This window comes from Anomaloglossus baeobatrachus, chromosome 4 (assembly GCF_048569485.1).
Source record: "Anomaloglossus baeobatrachus isolate aAnoBae1 chromosome 4, aAnoBae1.hap1, whole genome shotgun sequence".
Taxonomy (NCBI): Eukaryota; Metazoa; Chordata; class Amphibia; order Anura; family Aromobatidae; genus Anomaloglossus; species Anomaloglossus baeobatrachus.
The window spans coordinates 502,581,698-502,599,465 of record NC_134356.1 but is presented as its reverse complement, the minus strand read 5'-3'; the positions used below and the strand labels follow the sequence as shown (position 1 = coordinate 502,599,465).

At 50.5% G+C, this 17,768-nt stretch overlaps 1 protein-coding gene across 2 annotated transcripts in view; it reads left to right on the top strand.

The window, feature by feature from the left end:
• Positions 1-8,424: 8,424 nt before the first annotated feature.
• Positions 8,425-17,768, top strand: part of COPS2 (COP9 signalosome subunit 2) — a 113,522-nt gene continuing 104,178 nt past the window's right edge. For both annotated transcript variants that reach the window (XM_075342753.1, XM_075342752.1), the window contains exon 1: positions 8,425-8,538. In XM_075342753.1, coding sequence (XP_075198868.1) covers positions 8,485-8,538 — 54 coding nt within the window. In that variant the 5' untranslated portion in view covers positions 8,425-8,484. The remainder of the gene's footprint in view (positions 8,539-17,768) is intronic.

The window sequence follows — 17,768 nt, the reverse complement described above, 5'->3', positions numbered from 1 at the left end:
GTCAGAAAAAACGTATTGACCAGCCCATATACAGATATTCTATCAATAAGCCAGCCTGGTGGATGTGTTTACGCTGGTCCGTATCCCCCAAGGTAATGTATCATGGAGATGGGACAATCCCCAGTCTCTGGCTCAGTCTGAGTCAGAGAGAAACCATATACAACAGCCGACCTCTAAGCGGTCTATCAATTAGACAATCTGATGGATATCACACACTCCCACCCACATCCAAGGGGCCGAGAGGTGTGTGCTGTTTTTGGTTGCCAGTTCACAGTTCACAGACTAACCATAGTGATTGCTGCAAATTGCAGCCACAACCTTCACATACAGTTTACAAGATAGCATGTTAAACAGAAAAAAAGAGAATTTTGTTACTTACCGTAAATTCTTTTTCTTATAGTTCCGTATTGGGAGACCCAGACCATGGGTGTTTAGCTTCTGCCTCCGGAGGACACACAAAGTACTACACTTAAAAGTGTAGCTCCTCCCTCTGAGCTTATACACCCCCTGGAGAACCAGATCTAGCCAGTTTAGTGCAAAAGCTGAAGGAGAATAGCCACCCACAAGTAGAACCGAGCAAGAACCGGAACAACCGGAGACTCTGTCCACGACAACAGCCGGTGATAACACACGGAACAAGAAAATTGCCAACAGGCAACAGGGAGGGAGCTGGGTCTCCCAATACGGAACTATAAGAAAAAGAATTTACGGTAAGTAAACAAAATTCTCTTTTTCTTTATCGTTCCTATGGGAGACCCAGACCATGGGACGTTCCAAAGCTGTCCCTGGGTGGGAATAAACCGGAAAAACTAAGAAGTAGGCGGAGCCTAACTTCACAAGTGGGCGACAGCCGCCTGAAGGATGCGTCTGCCCAAGCTCGCATCTGCCGAAGCATGAGCATGCACTTGGTAGTGCTTCGAAAAGGTATGCAAGCTAGTCCAAGTGGCAGCCTGACAGACTTGTTGAGCCGTAGCCTGGTGCCTAAAAGCCCAAGAGGCACCGACAGCTCTGGTCGAGTGTGCTTTGAAAAGCTTGAGAGGTGCACCGCCTAAGCGCAGCGGTGCGAGACACATAAATCCGGAGAGCACGCACCAGATCCAGAGAATGCAGCGCTTTCTCAAAGCGATGAACAGGGGCCGGACAGAAGGAAGGCAAGGAAATGTCCTGGTTAAGATGGAAGGGAGAGACCACCTTAGGAAGAAAGTCCGGAGTCGGACGGAGAACTACCTTCTCTTGGTGAAAAACCAAAAAAGGTGACTCCGAGGAGAGCGCAGCCAAATCAGAGACTCTCCTGAGAAAAGTTATGGCAACTAGAAAGGCCACCCTTTGAGAAAGACGATACAAAGAAACCTCCCTAAGGGGCTCAAAAGGGGGTTTCTGCAATACCGTGAGGACCAAGTTAAGGTCCCAGGGATCCAAGGGCCGCCGATAAGGCGGAATGATGTGAGACGCGCCTTGCATGAGGGTGCGGACCTGAGCCAGCCGGGCGAGACGCCGCTGGAACAGCACTGATAGAGCTGAGACTTGTCCCTTGAGAGAGTTGAGGGACAGTCCTAGCTGCAGACCGGACTGTAAAAAAGACAGAAGGGTCGGCAACGAGAATGGCCAAGGAGGATGGCCGGAAGAGCGACACCAGGACAGGAAAATTTTCCAAGTCCTGTGATAGATCTTGACGGAGGAAGACTTACGGGCCCGAGTCATAGTGGAGCTGACTTCAGGAGGAATACCAGAAGCCGTCAAAATCCAGGACTCAAGAGCCACGCCGTCAAATTGAGTGCCGTAGAATTCGGGCGGAAAAACGGACCTTGCGAGAGTAGGTCTGGACGATCCGGAAAATGCCACGGCATCTCTACGGACAGTTGGAGCAGGTCCGGATACCAAGTTCGCCTGGGCCAGTCCGATGCAATGAGGATGACTCGACGGCCCTCCATTCTGATCTTGCGCAGGACTCTGGGCAAGAGAGCTAGAGGGGGAAACACGTAGGACGGACGAAACTGGGACCAATCCTGAACCAGAGCGTCCGCGGCGAAGGCCTGAGGATCGTGGGAGCGAGCCACGTAAACCGGAACCTTGTTGTTGAGACGGGATGCCATTAGGTTCACGTCCGGAGTGCCCCACTTGCAGCAGATTGACTGAAACACTGCCGAGTGCAGGGACCACTCGCCACCGTCCACGGATTGACGGCTGAGATAATCTGCCTCCCAGTTTTCTACGCCTGGGATGTGGACTGCGGATATGGTGGACTTGGAGTCCTCCGCCCATTGAAGAATGCGTTGGACCTCCAACATTGCCAGGTGGCTGCGTGTCCCGCCTTGGTGATTGATGTAGGCAACCGCTGTCGCGTTGTCTGACTGGACTCGAATGTGCCTGCCCGCCAACAGGTGGTGAAAGGCTAGGAGAGCTAGAAGCACAGCTCTGGTTTCCAGCACATTGATTGAAAGGGCTGACTCGGACGGAGTCCAAGTGCCCTGTGCTCTGTGGTGGAGATATACCGCTCCCCAGCCGGATAGGCTGGCATCCGTGGTGAGAATCACCCAGGACGGAGTCAGAAAGGAGCGCCCTTGGGACAGGGAGAGGGGTCGAAGCCACCACTGAAGAGAGCTCCTGGTCCGTGGCGACAGAGCCACTAACCTGTGCAAGGAGGAAGGCCGCTTGCCCCAACAGCGGAGAATGTCCAGCTGCAGGGGGCGCAGATGGAACTGGGCAAAGGGAACCGCCTCCATGGACGCCACCATTTGACCCAGCACCTGCATCGGGCGCCTGAGGGTATAACGGCGGGGCCGCAGCAGAGAGCGCACCGCTAGCCAGAGAGACTGCTGTTTGACTAAGGGCAACTTCACAAGTGCCAGCAAAGTCTCGAACTGCATCCCTAGGTACGTGAGACTCTGGGTCGGAGTCAGGGTGGACTTGGGAAGATTGACAAGCCACCCGAATTGGACTAGAGTGGCGAAAGTGAGCGAGACACTCCGCTGACAGTCTGCGCTGGATGGAGCCTTGACCAGAAGGTCGTCCAGATAAGGAAGCACTGCCAACCCCTGGAGGTGCAGGACCGCAATCACTGCCGCCATGACCTTGGTGAATACCCGAGGGGCCGTGGCTAACCCGAAGGGGAGGGCCACGAATTGGAAATGATCCTCTCCTATCACAATACGTAACCAACGCTGGTGTGACACTGCGATTGGCACATGTAGATAGGCATCTCTGATGTCGAAGGACGCCAGGAAATCCCCTTGGGTCATAGAGGCAATGACTGATCGCAGAGACTCCATGCGAAAACGCCGCACCCGGACATGCTTGTTGAGAAGCTTGAGATCCAGGATGGGCCGGAAGGTACCTTCCTTTTTTGGAACTAGGAAGAGGTTTGAGTAAAAACCTCTGAACCGTTCTCGAGCAGGAACTGGTACAATCACACCGTTTGCCTGCAAGGATGCCACGGCCTGTGAGAAGGCGGCGGCCTTGGAGCAGGGGGGAGTTGAGAGAAAAAATCTGTTTGGCGGGCTGGAAGAGAATTCTATCCTGTAGCTGTGAGATATGATGTCTCTCACCCACTGATCGGAGACTTGCTTTAACCAAGCGTCGCCAAAGTGGGAGAGCCTGCCACCGACTGAGGACGTGGCTGGAGCGGGCCGAGAGTCATGAGGAGGCTGCCTTAGTGGCAGAACCTCCTGCGGACTTCTGCGGACGCGCTTTTGTGCACCAGTTGGATTTCTGATCCTTAGCTGAGTTAGCGGACGAGGCGGAAGGCTTAGAGGATGACCAGTTGGAGGAACGAAAGGAACGAAACCTCGATTGATTCCTACCCTGGGCGGGTTTCCTGGTCTTGGTTTGTGGCATGGAAGTACTCTTCCCGCCAGTAGCTTCCTTAATGATTTCATCCAGCTGTTCACCAAACAGCCGTGAACCAGCAAAAGGGAGCCCAGCAAGAAACTTCTTGGAAGAAGAATCTGCCTTCCACTCTCGAAGCCACAAAATCCTGCGGATAACAAGAGAATTAGCTGAAGCCACCGCAGTGCGGTGAGCAGCCTCTAGCATTGCAGACATGGCATAAGATGAAAAAGCTGAAGCCTGAGAGGTTAAGGTAACCATCTCAGGCATAGATTCCTTGGTGAGGGAATGCATCTCCTCCAGAGAACCAGAGATGGCTTTGAGAGCCCACACTGCTGCAAAAGTCGGGGAAAACGCGGCCCCCGCAGCTTCATACACAGATTTGGCCAAAAGGTCAATCTGACGGTCAGTGGAATCCTTAAGTGAGGTGCCGTCAGCCACCGACACAACGGTCTGGGCTGAGAGCCTAGACACCGGAGGGTCTACCTTTGGGGAGTGAGACCACTCCTTGACCACCTCAGGTGGAAATGGAAACCGATCATCAGAACCACGCTTTGGAAAGCGTTTGTCAGGGCAGGCCCTGGGCTTGGTCACAGCGGTCTGAAAACTGGAGTGGTTAAAGAACACACTCTTCACTCTCTTAGGCGAGGTAAACTGATGTTTTTCTGCCAAAGAGGGTTGCTCCTCTGAGACTGGCGGATTGAGATCCGGCACAGAATTAATAGAAGCAATCAAGTCACTAAGATATGAGTCACCCTCAGAGAAATCGATGGGATACATAGCCTCCGAGCCACCCGTGAGGGCATCCTCCTCATCTTGCGAGTCAGCTCTTGAGACAGACCCGTGGGATGAGGAGGGGGAGGAAACCCTGCGCCTTCTCTTAGAAGGACGGGGTCTGGGACCTGATGATGAATCCTCTGTGAGCTCTGATGGACGGAGGTCAGAGGATAGGAATCCTCTGTCAAGAGTATTAGAGGCACCCTGTGAGGAGGGCTGATGCATATTCATCAAAGTCCTGGACAAAAGTCCCATGGACTCAGCAAATGACTGGGATATGGACCTAGAAAAGGACTCTACCCAGGCCGGGGGTTCAGCCACAGGTGCAGCAGCAGCCTGAGAGACCACTGGGGGTGAGACTCCAGGCTGTGGCACCGCAAAGTTAGAGCAAACATCACAATGTGGATAAGTGCTCGGCTCAGGCAGCAGGAGCCTACATGCAGTGCATGCAGAATAAAGCTTTGGAGCCTTGCTCCTTGTGTGAGACATGCTGCTGGAGTGGGGGCTTTGCAGAGAATGAACCCCAGGGAGAATATACAGAGGTCCACAACCGGAGACCGGCTGTGGCTTACCAGACCGCTGGGCGCGGTGTTGTGTGCCCTCCAGATTCCGAAGCCCGGTCCCCCAGTGCACAGCACCTCAGCAGAGATGCAGAGTGCAGAATGTCCCAGAGCAGAGTGAACTCTGCGTGAGAAATGGCTGCCGGAGCGAGGAGAGGGGGCGGGACTAGGGGGAGTTCCTATAGGAGAGCGGGAACTGGAGGGCTATAGAGACCTGCAGGGGAGGAGGGACGTCCCAGCAGTGGGGAGTGTCACTCCCCTGTGTAGAACGGCCGCCGGGAGGAGCCGAGCCTGTCCCTCTGCATGAGTGACATGCGAGGGCAGGAAAACGAAACTAGGCCGCTGGCGAAGCCGGGGCCTAAATTTAAGCGGCGAGGCCGACAAGCAGGCACAATCGGCGCGGTTCTCAGGCAAAAGCTAGAGAACCCGCCGGAAAAGGCAAAATAATCATATACAGCATACTCTCCCCATACAATAAAGAACCGGGACCCCCAACACATAAACGTCTCAGGTACTAAGCTGCTGAGACGCAGGGCCAGGTCCCTGGGGATGAGTGCTCCGGTCCAACAGGATCCTCAAAGGGCTGTGGATGGAGACCGGACTCCTGCCAGGCATGGAGACCGTGCTGGCTCCCACTTCAAGCCAGAGGCCAGGAGGGATGGTGAAGGAGCGCGGCATGTAAGGCTCCAGCCTTGGAAATCAACCTTAACAACACCGCCGACACAGTGGGGTGAGAAGGGACATGCCGGGAGTCCAGACTTGGACCCGCTTTTCTTCAAACTCTTTCCAAAAATCAAACAAATCAGATGAGAATGCATGTGTGGATGTATGCCTCCTGAACACAAAGCGATAAACTGGCTAGATCTGGTTCTCCAGGGGTTGTATAAGCTCAGAGGGAGGAGCTACACTTTTAAGTGTAGTACTTTGTGTGTCCTCCGGAGGCAGAAGCTAAACACCCATGGTCTTGGTCTCCCATAGGAACGATAAAGAAAGTAACTCGTACAGACCTTACAGCAGTGATTGCGGCTCCCACCCACCGTGACACACACACACACACACACATCAGGCTGTGCACCGCATACACACACACACACATCAGGCTGTGCACCGCATACACACACACACATCGGGCTGTGCACCGCATACACACACACATCGGGCTGTGCACCACATAAACACACACACATCAGGCTGTGCACCGCATACACACACACATCGGGCTGTGCACCGCATACACACACACACACATCGGGCCCTCCAGATGTGCAGGGGGAGGTTGTGGGCAGAGTACGGGGTGCGGGGGAATGTGTGGGAGGGTGCAGGGAAGGGGGGCGGGGCTCATCGCACTGTACCGCCCAGCAGGGAGGCAACATGCTGTTTCCAGATTTGCATGTCAACATGGCCCTGCCCATGTTGACATGAAATGACCGGAAGCAGCAAAATTGCGGCAGGAGCGGTCACATGACCACTCTGAGCCGGGGGAGAGGGGCTGACAGTAGGGCAGGTAAGTGGTCACTATCTACTTACCTGCCCCAATGTAGCCCAATAGGGTAATAATGAAAAAAACTCAAAATAAGCCGGATAACCCCTTTAACAGTTGTTCTAGAGATGTGTTTGCTGCTAGAACTCTGCGTGGCATTGACCTGGTCTCTAATCTGAGCTGCTGTTAACCTACGATTTCTGAAGCTGGTGACTCGGATAAACTTATCCTCCGCAGCAGAGGTGACTCTTGGTCTTCCTTTCCTGGGGCAGTCCTCATGTGAGCCAGTTTCTTTGTAGCGTTTGATGGTTTTTGCCACTGCACTTGGGGACACTTTCAAAGTTTTCCAAATTTTTCGGACTGACTGACCTTCATTTCATAAAGTAATGATGGCCACTCGTTTTTCTTTACTTAGCTGCTTTTTTCTTGCCATAATACAAATTCTAACAGTCTATTCAGTAGGTTTATCAGCTGTGTATCCACCAGACTTCTGCACAACACAACTGAGGGTCCCAACCCCATTTATAAGGCAAGAAATCCCACTTATTAAACCTGACAGGGCACACCTGTGAAGTGAAAACCATTTCCAGTGACTACCTCTTGAAACTCATCAAGAGAATGCCAAGAGTGTGCAGAGCAGTAATCAAAGCAAAAGGTGGCTACTTTGAACAACCTAGAATATAAGACATATTTTCAGTTGTCTCACACTTGTTTGTTATTTCATTCCACATGTGTTAATTCATAGATTTGATGCCTTCAATGTGAATCTACAATTTTCAGAGTCCTGAAAATAAAGAAAACTCTTTAAATGAGATGTGTCCAAACTTTTGGTTTGTACTGTATGTGCAGTATGACATCAGAGCTGCCAGAGAAAAAACGGACGTCTCCATGTGTGAGCGGGGCCACACGGTCGGTGTGAAAACACACACACACACACACACACACACACACACACACACACACACACACAGTGTGAGTTAGGCTGCTTTTACACATCCGATTTTTGCAGTGCAGCTCAAAAACCTATGCAACGGATGTGGTGAAAAAACGGATCCGTTGCATAAGTTTTTTGACGAATGCGGCTTGATACTGAGCATGCGCAGTGCAAAAAAACGCATGCGGCGGCCGGATGCGTTTTTTGCCGCAGGACGCCGCACCCGGCATCCATAGGCTTGCATTGTAAATCGCGCCGAATCCGGCGCAATACGGTGTTTTCACCACACAAAAAAATGTGCCAGGCAACGTTCCATCCGGCCGCCGCATGGGCTAAATATGCCGCATAGGGCAAAAACCGGACGCAACGCAAGGCCATGCGGCACAATACGGCGCTAATGCAAGTCTATGCGGAAAAAACGGTTGCGTTTTTTCTGCAAAGCGCCATATTGTGCCGCACTGCAAAAACCGGATGTGTGAAAGCAGCCTTACCCCACAGAGCAACATGGGTACGTGTGGCATCCGTGTAAAAAAACAGATGTCACACGTACCTGAAACACGAACTTCTGAAACCGGCCTAATGCCTCCGCAATGTTCTAGGTAATGTCCGTCTGAGCACCCCGGGCACAGCCTCTGCCCCGCACACCCGCGCCCATTATAACATTTTCCGTTTCCCTTTCTTCATGTGATGTGAAGCCCAGGCTCCTGTCAGCGGTCACCACGCCGTTGCTATGCTGGTTGCTAAGCTTACACCCCCTTTCCCTTCCCTCTGAACTTCCTGTTTGCGTGTAACAGCCGTCATCTTCCCGTGTAAACAGCGAATACAGAACAATTCGTTCCGGGTGAGGAAATAATTCCGGCAAGCGCAAAGAATCCTGGGACGCCATTGGCTCCAGTTCCCCGGCCAAGATGTCTGACATGGAGGATGACTTCATGTGCGATGATGAGGAGGATTACGACCTGGTAAGTTTTCAGCCTCGGGGATGTGATGTGCTCTCTCCGTGCGGCCCGGACGGCGGCAGCCTCCATTCCCTGCGCAGCTGCTCGCATGAGAAGGAACTCTGCTGGCGGGACAGTGAGCAGGGACTCTCCCTCCCCCGGGCTGGCGCTCCTGGATGGCAGTGCTGGTGGAAGGGGCACGGTGCGGCCCCGGCTGGGGGGACCGGCTCCCGGCGGCCTACAGATGGCGGCTCCGCGGGCTGCAGTGATGTCCTGCAGGCCTCTCTGGCAGCCACTTGTAGGCCGCTGAGCATTCTCCACCGAGCACAGTCCTGACATGTGTCCTATGTACATGACATGGAGGCTACTTCTCTCTGTTAGCAGCCATTCTAGACTCTGTGGACTAAGTCTAATGTGCTAATATAGGAGCCAGCAGCTGCCTGGCAGATACAGAGGAGGAGGCCACAGAGGCCGGTGGGTACAGAGGAGGAGGCCACAGAGGCCGGTGGGTACAGAGGAGGAGGCCACAGAGGCCGGTGGGTACAGAGGAGGAGGCCACAGAGGCCGGTGGGTACGGAGGAGGAGGCCACAGTGGTCTAGCGGGTATGTACGGAGGAGGCCACAGTGGTCTAGTGGGTATGTACGGAGGAGGCTGCAGTGGTCTGGTGAGTATGGAGGAGGTCGCATTGGTACGGAGGAGGCCACATTGGTCCGCCGGTAACGAAGGAGGCCACTTTGGTCCGGCCAGTACGGAAGAAGCCACGTTGGTACGGAGGAGGCCACGTTGGTCCGGCGGGTATGGGGGAGGCCACGTTGGTCCGGCGGGTATGGAGGAGGCCACGTTGGTACGGAGGAGGCCACGTTGGTCCGGCGGGTACGGAGGAGGCCACGCGGGTACGGAGGAGGCCACGTTGGTCCGGCGGAGGCCACGTTGGTCCGGCGGGTACGGAGGAGGCCACGTTGGTCCGGCGGAGGCCACGTTGGTCCGGCGTGTACGGAGGAGGCCACTTTGGTCCGGCAGGTACGGAGGAGGTTACAGTGGTACGGAGGAGGTTACAGTGGTCCGGCGGGTACAGAGGAGGTTACAGTGGTCCGGCGGGTATGGAGGAGGCCACGTTGGTCCGGCGGGTACGGAGGAGGCCACGTTGGTCCGGCGGGTACGGAGGAGGTTACAGTGGTACGGAGGAAGTTACAGTGGTCCGGCGGGTACAGAGGAGGTTACAGTGGTCCGGCGGGTACAGAGGAGGTTACAGTGGTCCGGCGGGTACAGAGGAGGTTACAGTGGTCCGGCGGGTACAGAGGAGGTTACAGTGGTCCGGCGGGTACAGAGGAGGTTACAGTGGTCCGGCGGGTACAGAGGAGGTTACAGTGGTCCGGCGGGTACAGAGGAGGTTACAGTGGTCCGGCGGGTACAGAGGAGGTTACAGTGGTCCGGCGGGTACAGAGGAGGTTACAGTGGTCCGGCGGGTACAGAGGAAGTTAGTGGTCCGGCGTGTACAGAGGAGGTTACAGTGGTCCGGCGGGTATGGAGGAGGCCAGCGGGTACGGAGGAGGCTGCCACTGTCGGGCTGTTTATACTGTATTAATATGGCTTCTGCTTGTTATCCCTCGGGATTTCGATAACCGACCTCTAAAGGCTGTCTGACCATCAGATATATTCGCCTATGAGCTTTATAAAAATGATACAAAAAGCCTAATTGGTAGTTCTGGACGACTAGTTTAGGTTTCACTTGCACTACCTTAGGGTAGGACTTTTTGTTACTTTAGATGTAAGACAAAATAAAAAATGTGTGATTTATCTGGGATTGATGGTTCCAAATAATCCCAGACATGATGTCTCACACGACATAGGGCCACATTGCAGGAGTCTCTGCTCGTGTGCACAGGGGACTGATTGTAGCCAATGTGCTGAGGACACGTTCGACTTTCCACTCCTGACTTTAGGTCTGCTTGGCAAATGTGGCAGCTGCCCTAGTCTGTGTGATTTACATGTGGTATTGTAGATGGCTCCTGCTCCCTTCCGCATAATAATCAGTTGTGGCCGGCAGATAGCACACGATAGTTACTGATCTGTGAGGCAGTGGACAGCGCTTACAGGGGGACTTTGTGTGCACAACAGCAAATGTTATACAATTCTCGACCAAAAATTGTGTGCAATGTGCCTGCGGCTCGCTGTCACAGATGGCCTTGGGGTTTTGATTTTGCTATAAAGAAAGAAGGAAAGAGGAAAAAAAAAGCAACCAAATCGCAGAAAGGTTACAAGCAAGTGGCACGTAACATTAGTAGAGGCACGTGCCATTTTTTTCCTCAACCTGCCTTTTTTCCTTGATATTTTCCTCCTCATTCTCCTGAGTTTATACTTTGGTTGCTTCTCACTTTGACAGATCTGCAGAGCTCAATGATTGGCTGCAGCGGTCACGTACGTTGTGACGTCACCGCGGCATCCTGTAAGTAAAGACCAGATCTAAGGTGGAGAGGCAGCACTTGGACCTGTGAAGGGCGATTGTCGGGGTGCCTATATTTTCTCTGTGCGGTACGCTATATTAAAAAAAAAATTCTGGACAAAAATTGGTTCCCAATTAGGAAGTCACGTCGGCTTTATTAGATTGTTCACTTGTGTATGAACTCTTATTAGGTTCTCATAGTCGTACGTCCTTCAGGCATATTTTACCTTTAATATTTCATCCTCACGTTCAAGCTCACAGGGACCTATGATGATATTGCTTCAGGGCGGTAGATCCACCATTAGGCCCGGGCTTGCAGCTGCAATACGGATTGTAAAGACATCTACATCTGAATGTGCTGTAAGGCTAATGTGTGAAAATTGGGTGCCCATTCGGGAGGTATGCACCAGACAGGGGCCACTGTGAGGGACCCATAGGAAAAAAATAAATAAAAATTGAATACCGCAGGATATAGTTTTGTGGGTTTTTTTTGTTTGTTTTGCAGCCGTGTTCTGTATAGGAAAGCACAAATTGCTCCACTTTCCTATACAGGAAAACAAATGGTACGGTATGTGCATGCCGGCCGGCCAGAGGCTGAAAGAATGGATTTGTGACCTCCGTCTGGTGAATGGGAAGGTTACAATATACGGCCAGAAAAGCGAGGTGCACAGACTGTGTCCACAAATTATTGCTTATGTTTATCCATCTACTTGTACTCTAATAAAAATGCTCAATTAGTTAAACACTTGAAGGGAACCTGTCACCACTTTTTTGGCATATAAGCTGCGGCCACCACCACCAGGCTCTTATATACAGTATTCTAACACGCTGTATATAAGAGCTCAGGCCGGGGGTATAACATAAAAAACACTTTATAATAGGGTCATTCCGTGTCAAGTGGACCAGTGGTCCCCACTCGACGTTCTCCGATTTTGCTGAAAATTTATAAGGATGTACATGTATGTTTGAAAAGAGGTTCTGTAAATTTTTAGGGCCAGATCTCAAATATATTGGGCACTGTTGACCTTTCACTGGAGGCCCCCCCCAAGGCTGCGGCTTCAGCTAAGAGGATTTTGCAAACTTTGGCACATAGCCATTAGAGTTCTATACTGGCTATGATGCTGAAAGTTGGCATACTAGCTCAACGTTTGCTGCTAAACGCGATAAAATTATTACCGGCTATGACAAAACAATATTTCGGCCGCAATTTTGTGTCAAAGTAGCTTGCAAAACGCCTCGCATAAAATTTATGCCAAACTTTGCCCATATATAACTCGAGACCAAAAACCAATAGGAACTGGTGCTTTACCCTGTACATCAAACATCTACATAACTTTGCATTGCTGCAATATCACGGTCAAAGCATATGTATTTGTGGAAATATTCACACCCACATATGATGAAAAACTTAAAAAAAACGAATTTTACCTATTTTTAGGTCAAATTTCCCCAAAAGGGTACCCCTAAAATATATTAATTCTGTTATCATTTGAAAGAGCACATTTTTCTCTACAAGGATCATTGGGGGTTTTTTTGGAGTCTCTCCATTTAAGAAAAGAAAAATGCCACTGAACATGGTGTTATGTATGCACATAATGCATTGATTTTGTGTTTGATTTTCAGATTCTTATCACATGTTACAGAGTTGTATTGTTGCTAGCAATGTCTATTATAATCAAAAACCTATAAACCTATTGACTATTGTTACATTTTAATGCATATATTATTTATTTTTTAGTGATGGAGAATGAAATTGATGACAAAAAGATTGGCATTTCAAGGGTGTCAAATGACCCTTCATCTTTCATTGCCCATGTAGATGGATCTGTCAGATCAGAAATGCCTTTTGTGCCAATTGCAAACCTCCAGCCAGGGCAATACATTGCCTGCATTTACCATAGGAACTGGTGGATTGGAAATATTTCTGAAATTTCAGTCGACGACCATGATGCATTAATAAATTTTATGCATCCTCATGGACCAGCTAGCTTCTTTCACTGGCCTGTGAGAAATGATACATGCTGGATTCCCGAGCAGTCGATCATTGCAATAATTCCAGCACCAGCTGCAGCAGCAATGGGCCGACAATACAGCTTCTCTGAACCCATTATGTTGCAAATTCAGCAACAATTCCAGACCACTTAGACTGAACATTATGGCTTGGGAACCAACAAAAGATACCCAATATTAGGCTTGGAATCCTAGGCAAAGACCCCCACCCTCAGGCTTTGGAACCTGCGATAAAGAGACCACCCGCGGCTGGCCTTGCACGGCTATCGGCCATGGCTCCTAGGCGATGGGGCTGCCAATTCTCGAAAGACAGCATTATTACAATTCTTAATAGGATTATAATACCAATTCTTAGGGAATTGGTTGTGGTATAACCACCATGGACCAACGCAAGGGTTTGAATAGTGCAGTTAGCATTCATTGCGTATTAATAAATAACACCATGTTCAGCGGCATTTTTCTTTTCTTAAATGACTCCAAAAAAAACCCCAATGATCCTTGTAGAGAAAAATGTGCTCTTTCAAATGATAACAGAATTAATATATTTTAGGGGTACCCTTTTTGGGAAATTTGACCTAAAAATAGGTAAAATTCGGTCTTTTTAACTTTTTCATCATATGCGGGTGTGAATATTTCCACAAATACATATGCTTTGACCGTGATATTGCAGCAATGCAAAGTCATGAAGATGTTTGTTGTACAGGGTAAAGCACCAGTTCCTATTGGTTTTTGGTCTTGAGTTATATATGGGCAAAGTTTGGCATAAATTTTATGCGAGGCGTTTTGCAAGCTACTTTGACACAAAATTGCGGCCGAAATATTGTTTTGTCATAGCCGGTAATAATTTTATCGCGTTTAGCAGCAAAAGTTGAGCTAGTATGCCAAATTTCAGCATCATAGCCAGTATAGAACTCTAATGGCTATGTGCCAAAGTTTGCAAAATCCTCTTAGCTGAAGCCGCAGCCTTGGGGGGGGCCTCCAGTGAAAGGTCAACAGTGCCCAATATATTTGAGATCTGGCCCTAAAAATTTACAGAACCTCTTTTCAAACATACATGTACATCCTTATAAATTTTCAGCAAAATCGGAGAACGTCGAGTGGGGACGATTTTTAAAACTGGTCCACTTGACACGGAATGACCCAATACTTACCTAATGGTCGCACTGTGGGCCTAATGGGCGTCTCCGGTGCCGGCGCCGCCTCTTTCGCCCATCTTCGTCCTCTTTCTGAAGCCTCGGTGCATGACGCGGCTACATCATACACACTCGCCGGTCCTGCGCAGGCGCACTACAATACTTTGATCTGCCCTGCTCAGGACATGAAAGCCGGTGAGTGTGTATGACGTCGGACCCGTCATGTACCGCGGCTAGAGAAGAAGAACAAAGATGGCCGAAAGAGGCAGCGCCGGATAACGGAGACGCCCATTAGGCCCACCGCGCGACCGTTAGGTAAGTATTATAAAGGTTTTTTTTATGTTATACCCCCAGCCTGGGCTCTTATGTACAGCATGTTAGAATGCTGTATATAAGAGCCTGGTGGTGGTGGCCGCAACTTATAGCCAAAGAAAGTAGTGACAGGTTCCCTTTAAGCAGTAGAAATGAACAAACCTGAAGTTCAGTGCTCGTACCAAACACAGGCGTTACAGAAAACAGAATTCGGGTGCTTTACGTATGAGCATCGCTGTGCTCAGCCCAGTGTGCGCCGCTTGCAGTGTTCGAATGGCTCGTGCTGGGGGTAACAACAGTGTTATTGGATGTAGCGTGTACAAAAAATAAATTAATGGAAAAACACTGGCCACCCACCAGTAGAAGTGCTCTGTGTATGGCTGCGTGTGGGCAAAGACCTGGACTTGACCAATCAGTGACTTCCATTGGGGTTCAGGTCAAGTCCGGGTCCCAAACCAAACTTTGTCTAAAGTCCGGCTGAATCCTCCAAATTGAACTGCACCTGGTCTGGTCATCTCTGTTAGGCCTCCTTCACACGTCCGTGCAAAACACATATGTTTTTCACGGACCGTGGTGTAGGTGTGTATGTGTGTTCAGCGTGTGCTGTCAGTGTGCTATGCATCTGATATCCACATAGCACACTGACAGCATGAACTTCTATACTTACCTATAACCGGTGCTGCTGTCCCCAGTGCTACTGCTGCTTCTGGGTCCACAATGCAGTGAATATTCATGAGTATAAGAGCGGGCCTAGAAGCAAGTGACAGCAGCGCTGGGGAAGGGGAGTATAGAAAATAATTTTATTGCAATGCCTTGTATTTTCTCCGGTACGTGTCGCACTGATGACACACGGTTCACATCAGTGTGCGGTCCATGTTACACCCATGCTACTGGAGAAAAAACAAACATGTCTCTGTGTGGAGGAAACAGACACATGTCTACTCCAAACGACACAAGTCCATGTGAAAACACGCAGGTGTGCGCAATCCCATTGATTTTAATGGGTCTGTGTCTCCGGTACGTGTGAGAACGGACGGCATACGTACCGGAAACACGGACGTGTGAAGGAGGCCTTAGGCAGGTCTAATAACTTTACTCCAATGCTCATTTTTCAAAGGGAATCAGAAAATCATTTGTATGGGCCTGATAGAGATAGTTGAGTGCGGCCTCCATCAGTTCCATAGAGCACGGATTCCTGTGATAATGGGGGTGTCAGCGTTCATTATCCTATATTTTGTGAATAGTTTTCCCATAGATAATGGTAAAAATCCACAGGGACCAACCTGGGGCAAACCGTGGTAGAACCGCATTAGGAATTTGCTGCGGTTTTGGTGCGTTTCTTTTTACCGCGGGTGCGGGATTCTTTAAGAGGGTCCGGATTTTCCTTAACCCCTTTACCACCGCCGATACGCCTTTTAACGGCGGTAAATAAGGGTACTTTTTCCGATCCGCCGCTTTTTAACGGCGGTCGGAAAAAAGGGTCTAGCGCCCCCCAGAGTCAGAAAATTTCCGGGGTCTCAGCTGCCGGGGGTAGCTGAGACCCTGGAGATCATGATTCGGGCCGGTTTTTCCGGTCCCCGCTCACCTGATGACCGGTATACACCGTATACCGATCATCAAGTTATAGTAAATGACCGCGCCGGTAAAAAATGATTTATCTCCCATCTGGCATGATCAAACATGCCAGATGGGAGATAAATCTTTTTCCCGGTTCCCTCCGGTCCCCCGGTGTCCCCAAAGTGCCCCCCCCGACCCCCAACCCCCTCCCGAAAATCCAAGATGGCCGCGCGCACCGGCGATCACAGCAGCGCGCCGGCCGCATTTCCACTGTTCCTATGGTTTCTGTCGTATGTGCCATAACACATACGACAGAAACCTGCTCCCTAGGCCCTGCCGGGTCCCCCCCTACCCCCCCCTGGTGTTCCCCGGTGTCCCCCGGTGTCATACATACCTGTCGCAGCTCTGATCCCCCGCGGCCCCCTCCTCCGGCTCCTTCTCAGCAGACTCCGGTCACATGAGCAGAGCGCAGCTGTCAGCTTCCTGTGTTCAGGACGCTGGCTGCTCGCACTCTGCAGCTGTGACCCGGGGAGGGTGGGTGCAGATTCTTTGCACCCACTCTCCTCAAATGGAGGGTCTGCCCTCCTAGAAAATGGGGGATACGTTCCCTGAACGTGCCCCCCATATTCTAGAAGGTCCAGAGGCGACGTGGGACATCCAAATGGATTATTGTGGATTTTTTTTTTCTTTTCAATAAATTGGTCAATCAGGGAATGATTTGGGGAGTGTTTTTTCAAATAAATTTTTTTTTGTTGTCAATTTTTTTTATTACTGTCAATTAGTTATGTCGGGTATCTGATAGACGCCGTGACATAACTAATTGCTGGGCTTGATGCCAGGTGACATTACACACCTGGTATCAACCCCATTCATTACCCCGTTAGCCAACGCACCAGGGCGCGGGATGAGCTGGGGCGAAGCGCCAGAATTGGCGCATCTAATGGATGCGCCACTTCTGGGGCGGCTGCGGCCTGCTATTTTTAGGCTGGGAAGAGTCCAATAACCGTGGCTCTTCCCATCCTGAAAATACCAGACCCCAGCTGTCAGCTTCACCTTGGCTGGTGATCTAATTTGGGGGGACCCCACGTTTTTTTGTTTTTTTTTAATTATTTATTTATAAATAATTAAAAAAAAAAAACAGCTTGGGGAGCCCTCCAAATTGATCACCAGACAAGATGAAGCTGTCAGCTGTGGTTTGCAGGCTACAGCTGTCTGCTTTACCCTAGCTGGCTATCAAAAATAGGGGGGACCCCACGTCATTTATTTTAATTCTTTTTTTTTTTTTTGGGCTAAATACAAGGCTAGGCATCCTTTAGTGTCACATGAAAGGCACTAAAGGGCGCCAGCTTAGAATATGCAGGGGGGTGGGACGTTATATATGTTTGACATCTATCCATTCATCCATTGTAGCATTTTACGCTGTGTGCCCACAATCAGGGTTTGCAACATTTTGGACGCAGAGTGTTTTCCCTGCGTCCATAACGCTGCGTTGTGCATTAGAAGCACAGTGGCAGGATTTTTAGAAATCCCGTGCCCACTGTGTTTCTTTTCTCCGCAGCATAAATCGACCTGTGGCGCAGCTTCCCGAGCCTCAGGATGTCAATTTATGCTGCGGAGATGAGTGCTTTCTGCAGGTAGAATAGAACTAAAGTCCACAGCAGCCTGAACCCAAATCGTGGGCATGGGCAGCTGCGTTCTCCCGTGGACAACACTCACATTTCTGCAGGAGGCTGACACTGTGTACTAGACGCCGTGTCGCTGGATCATGGCCACATAGCCTAAAGGCCGCTTTACACAC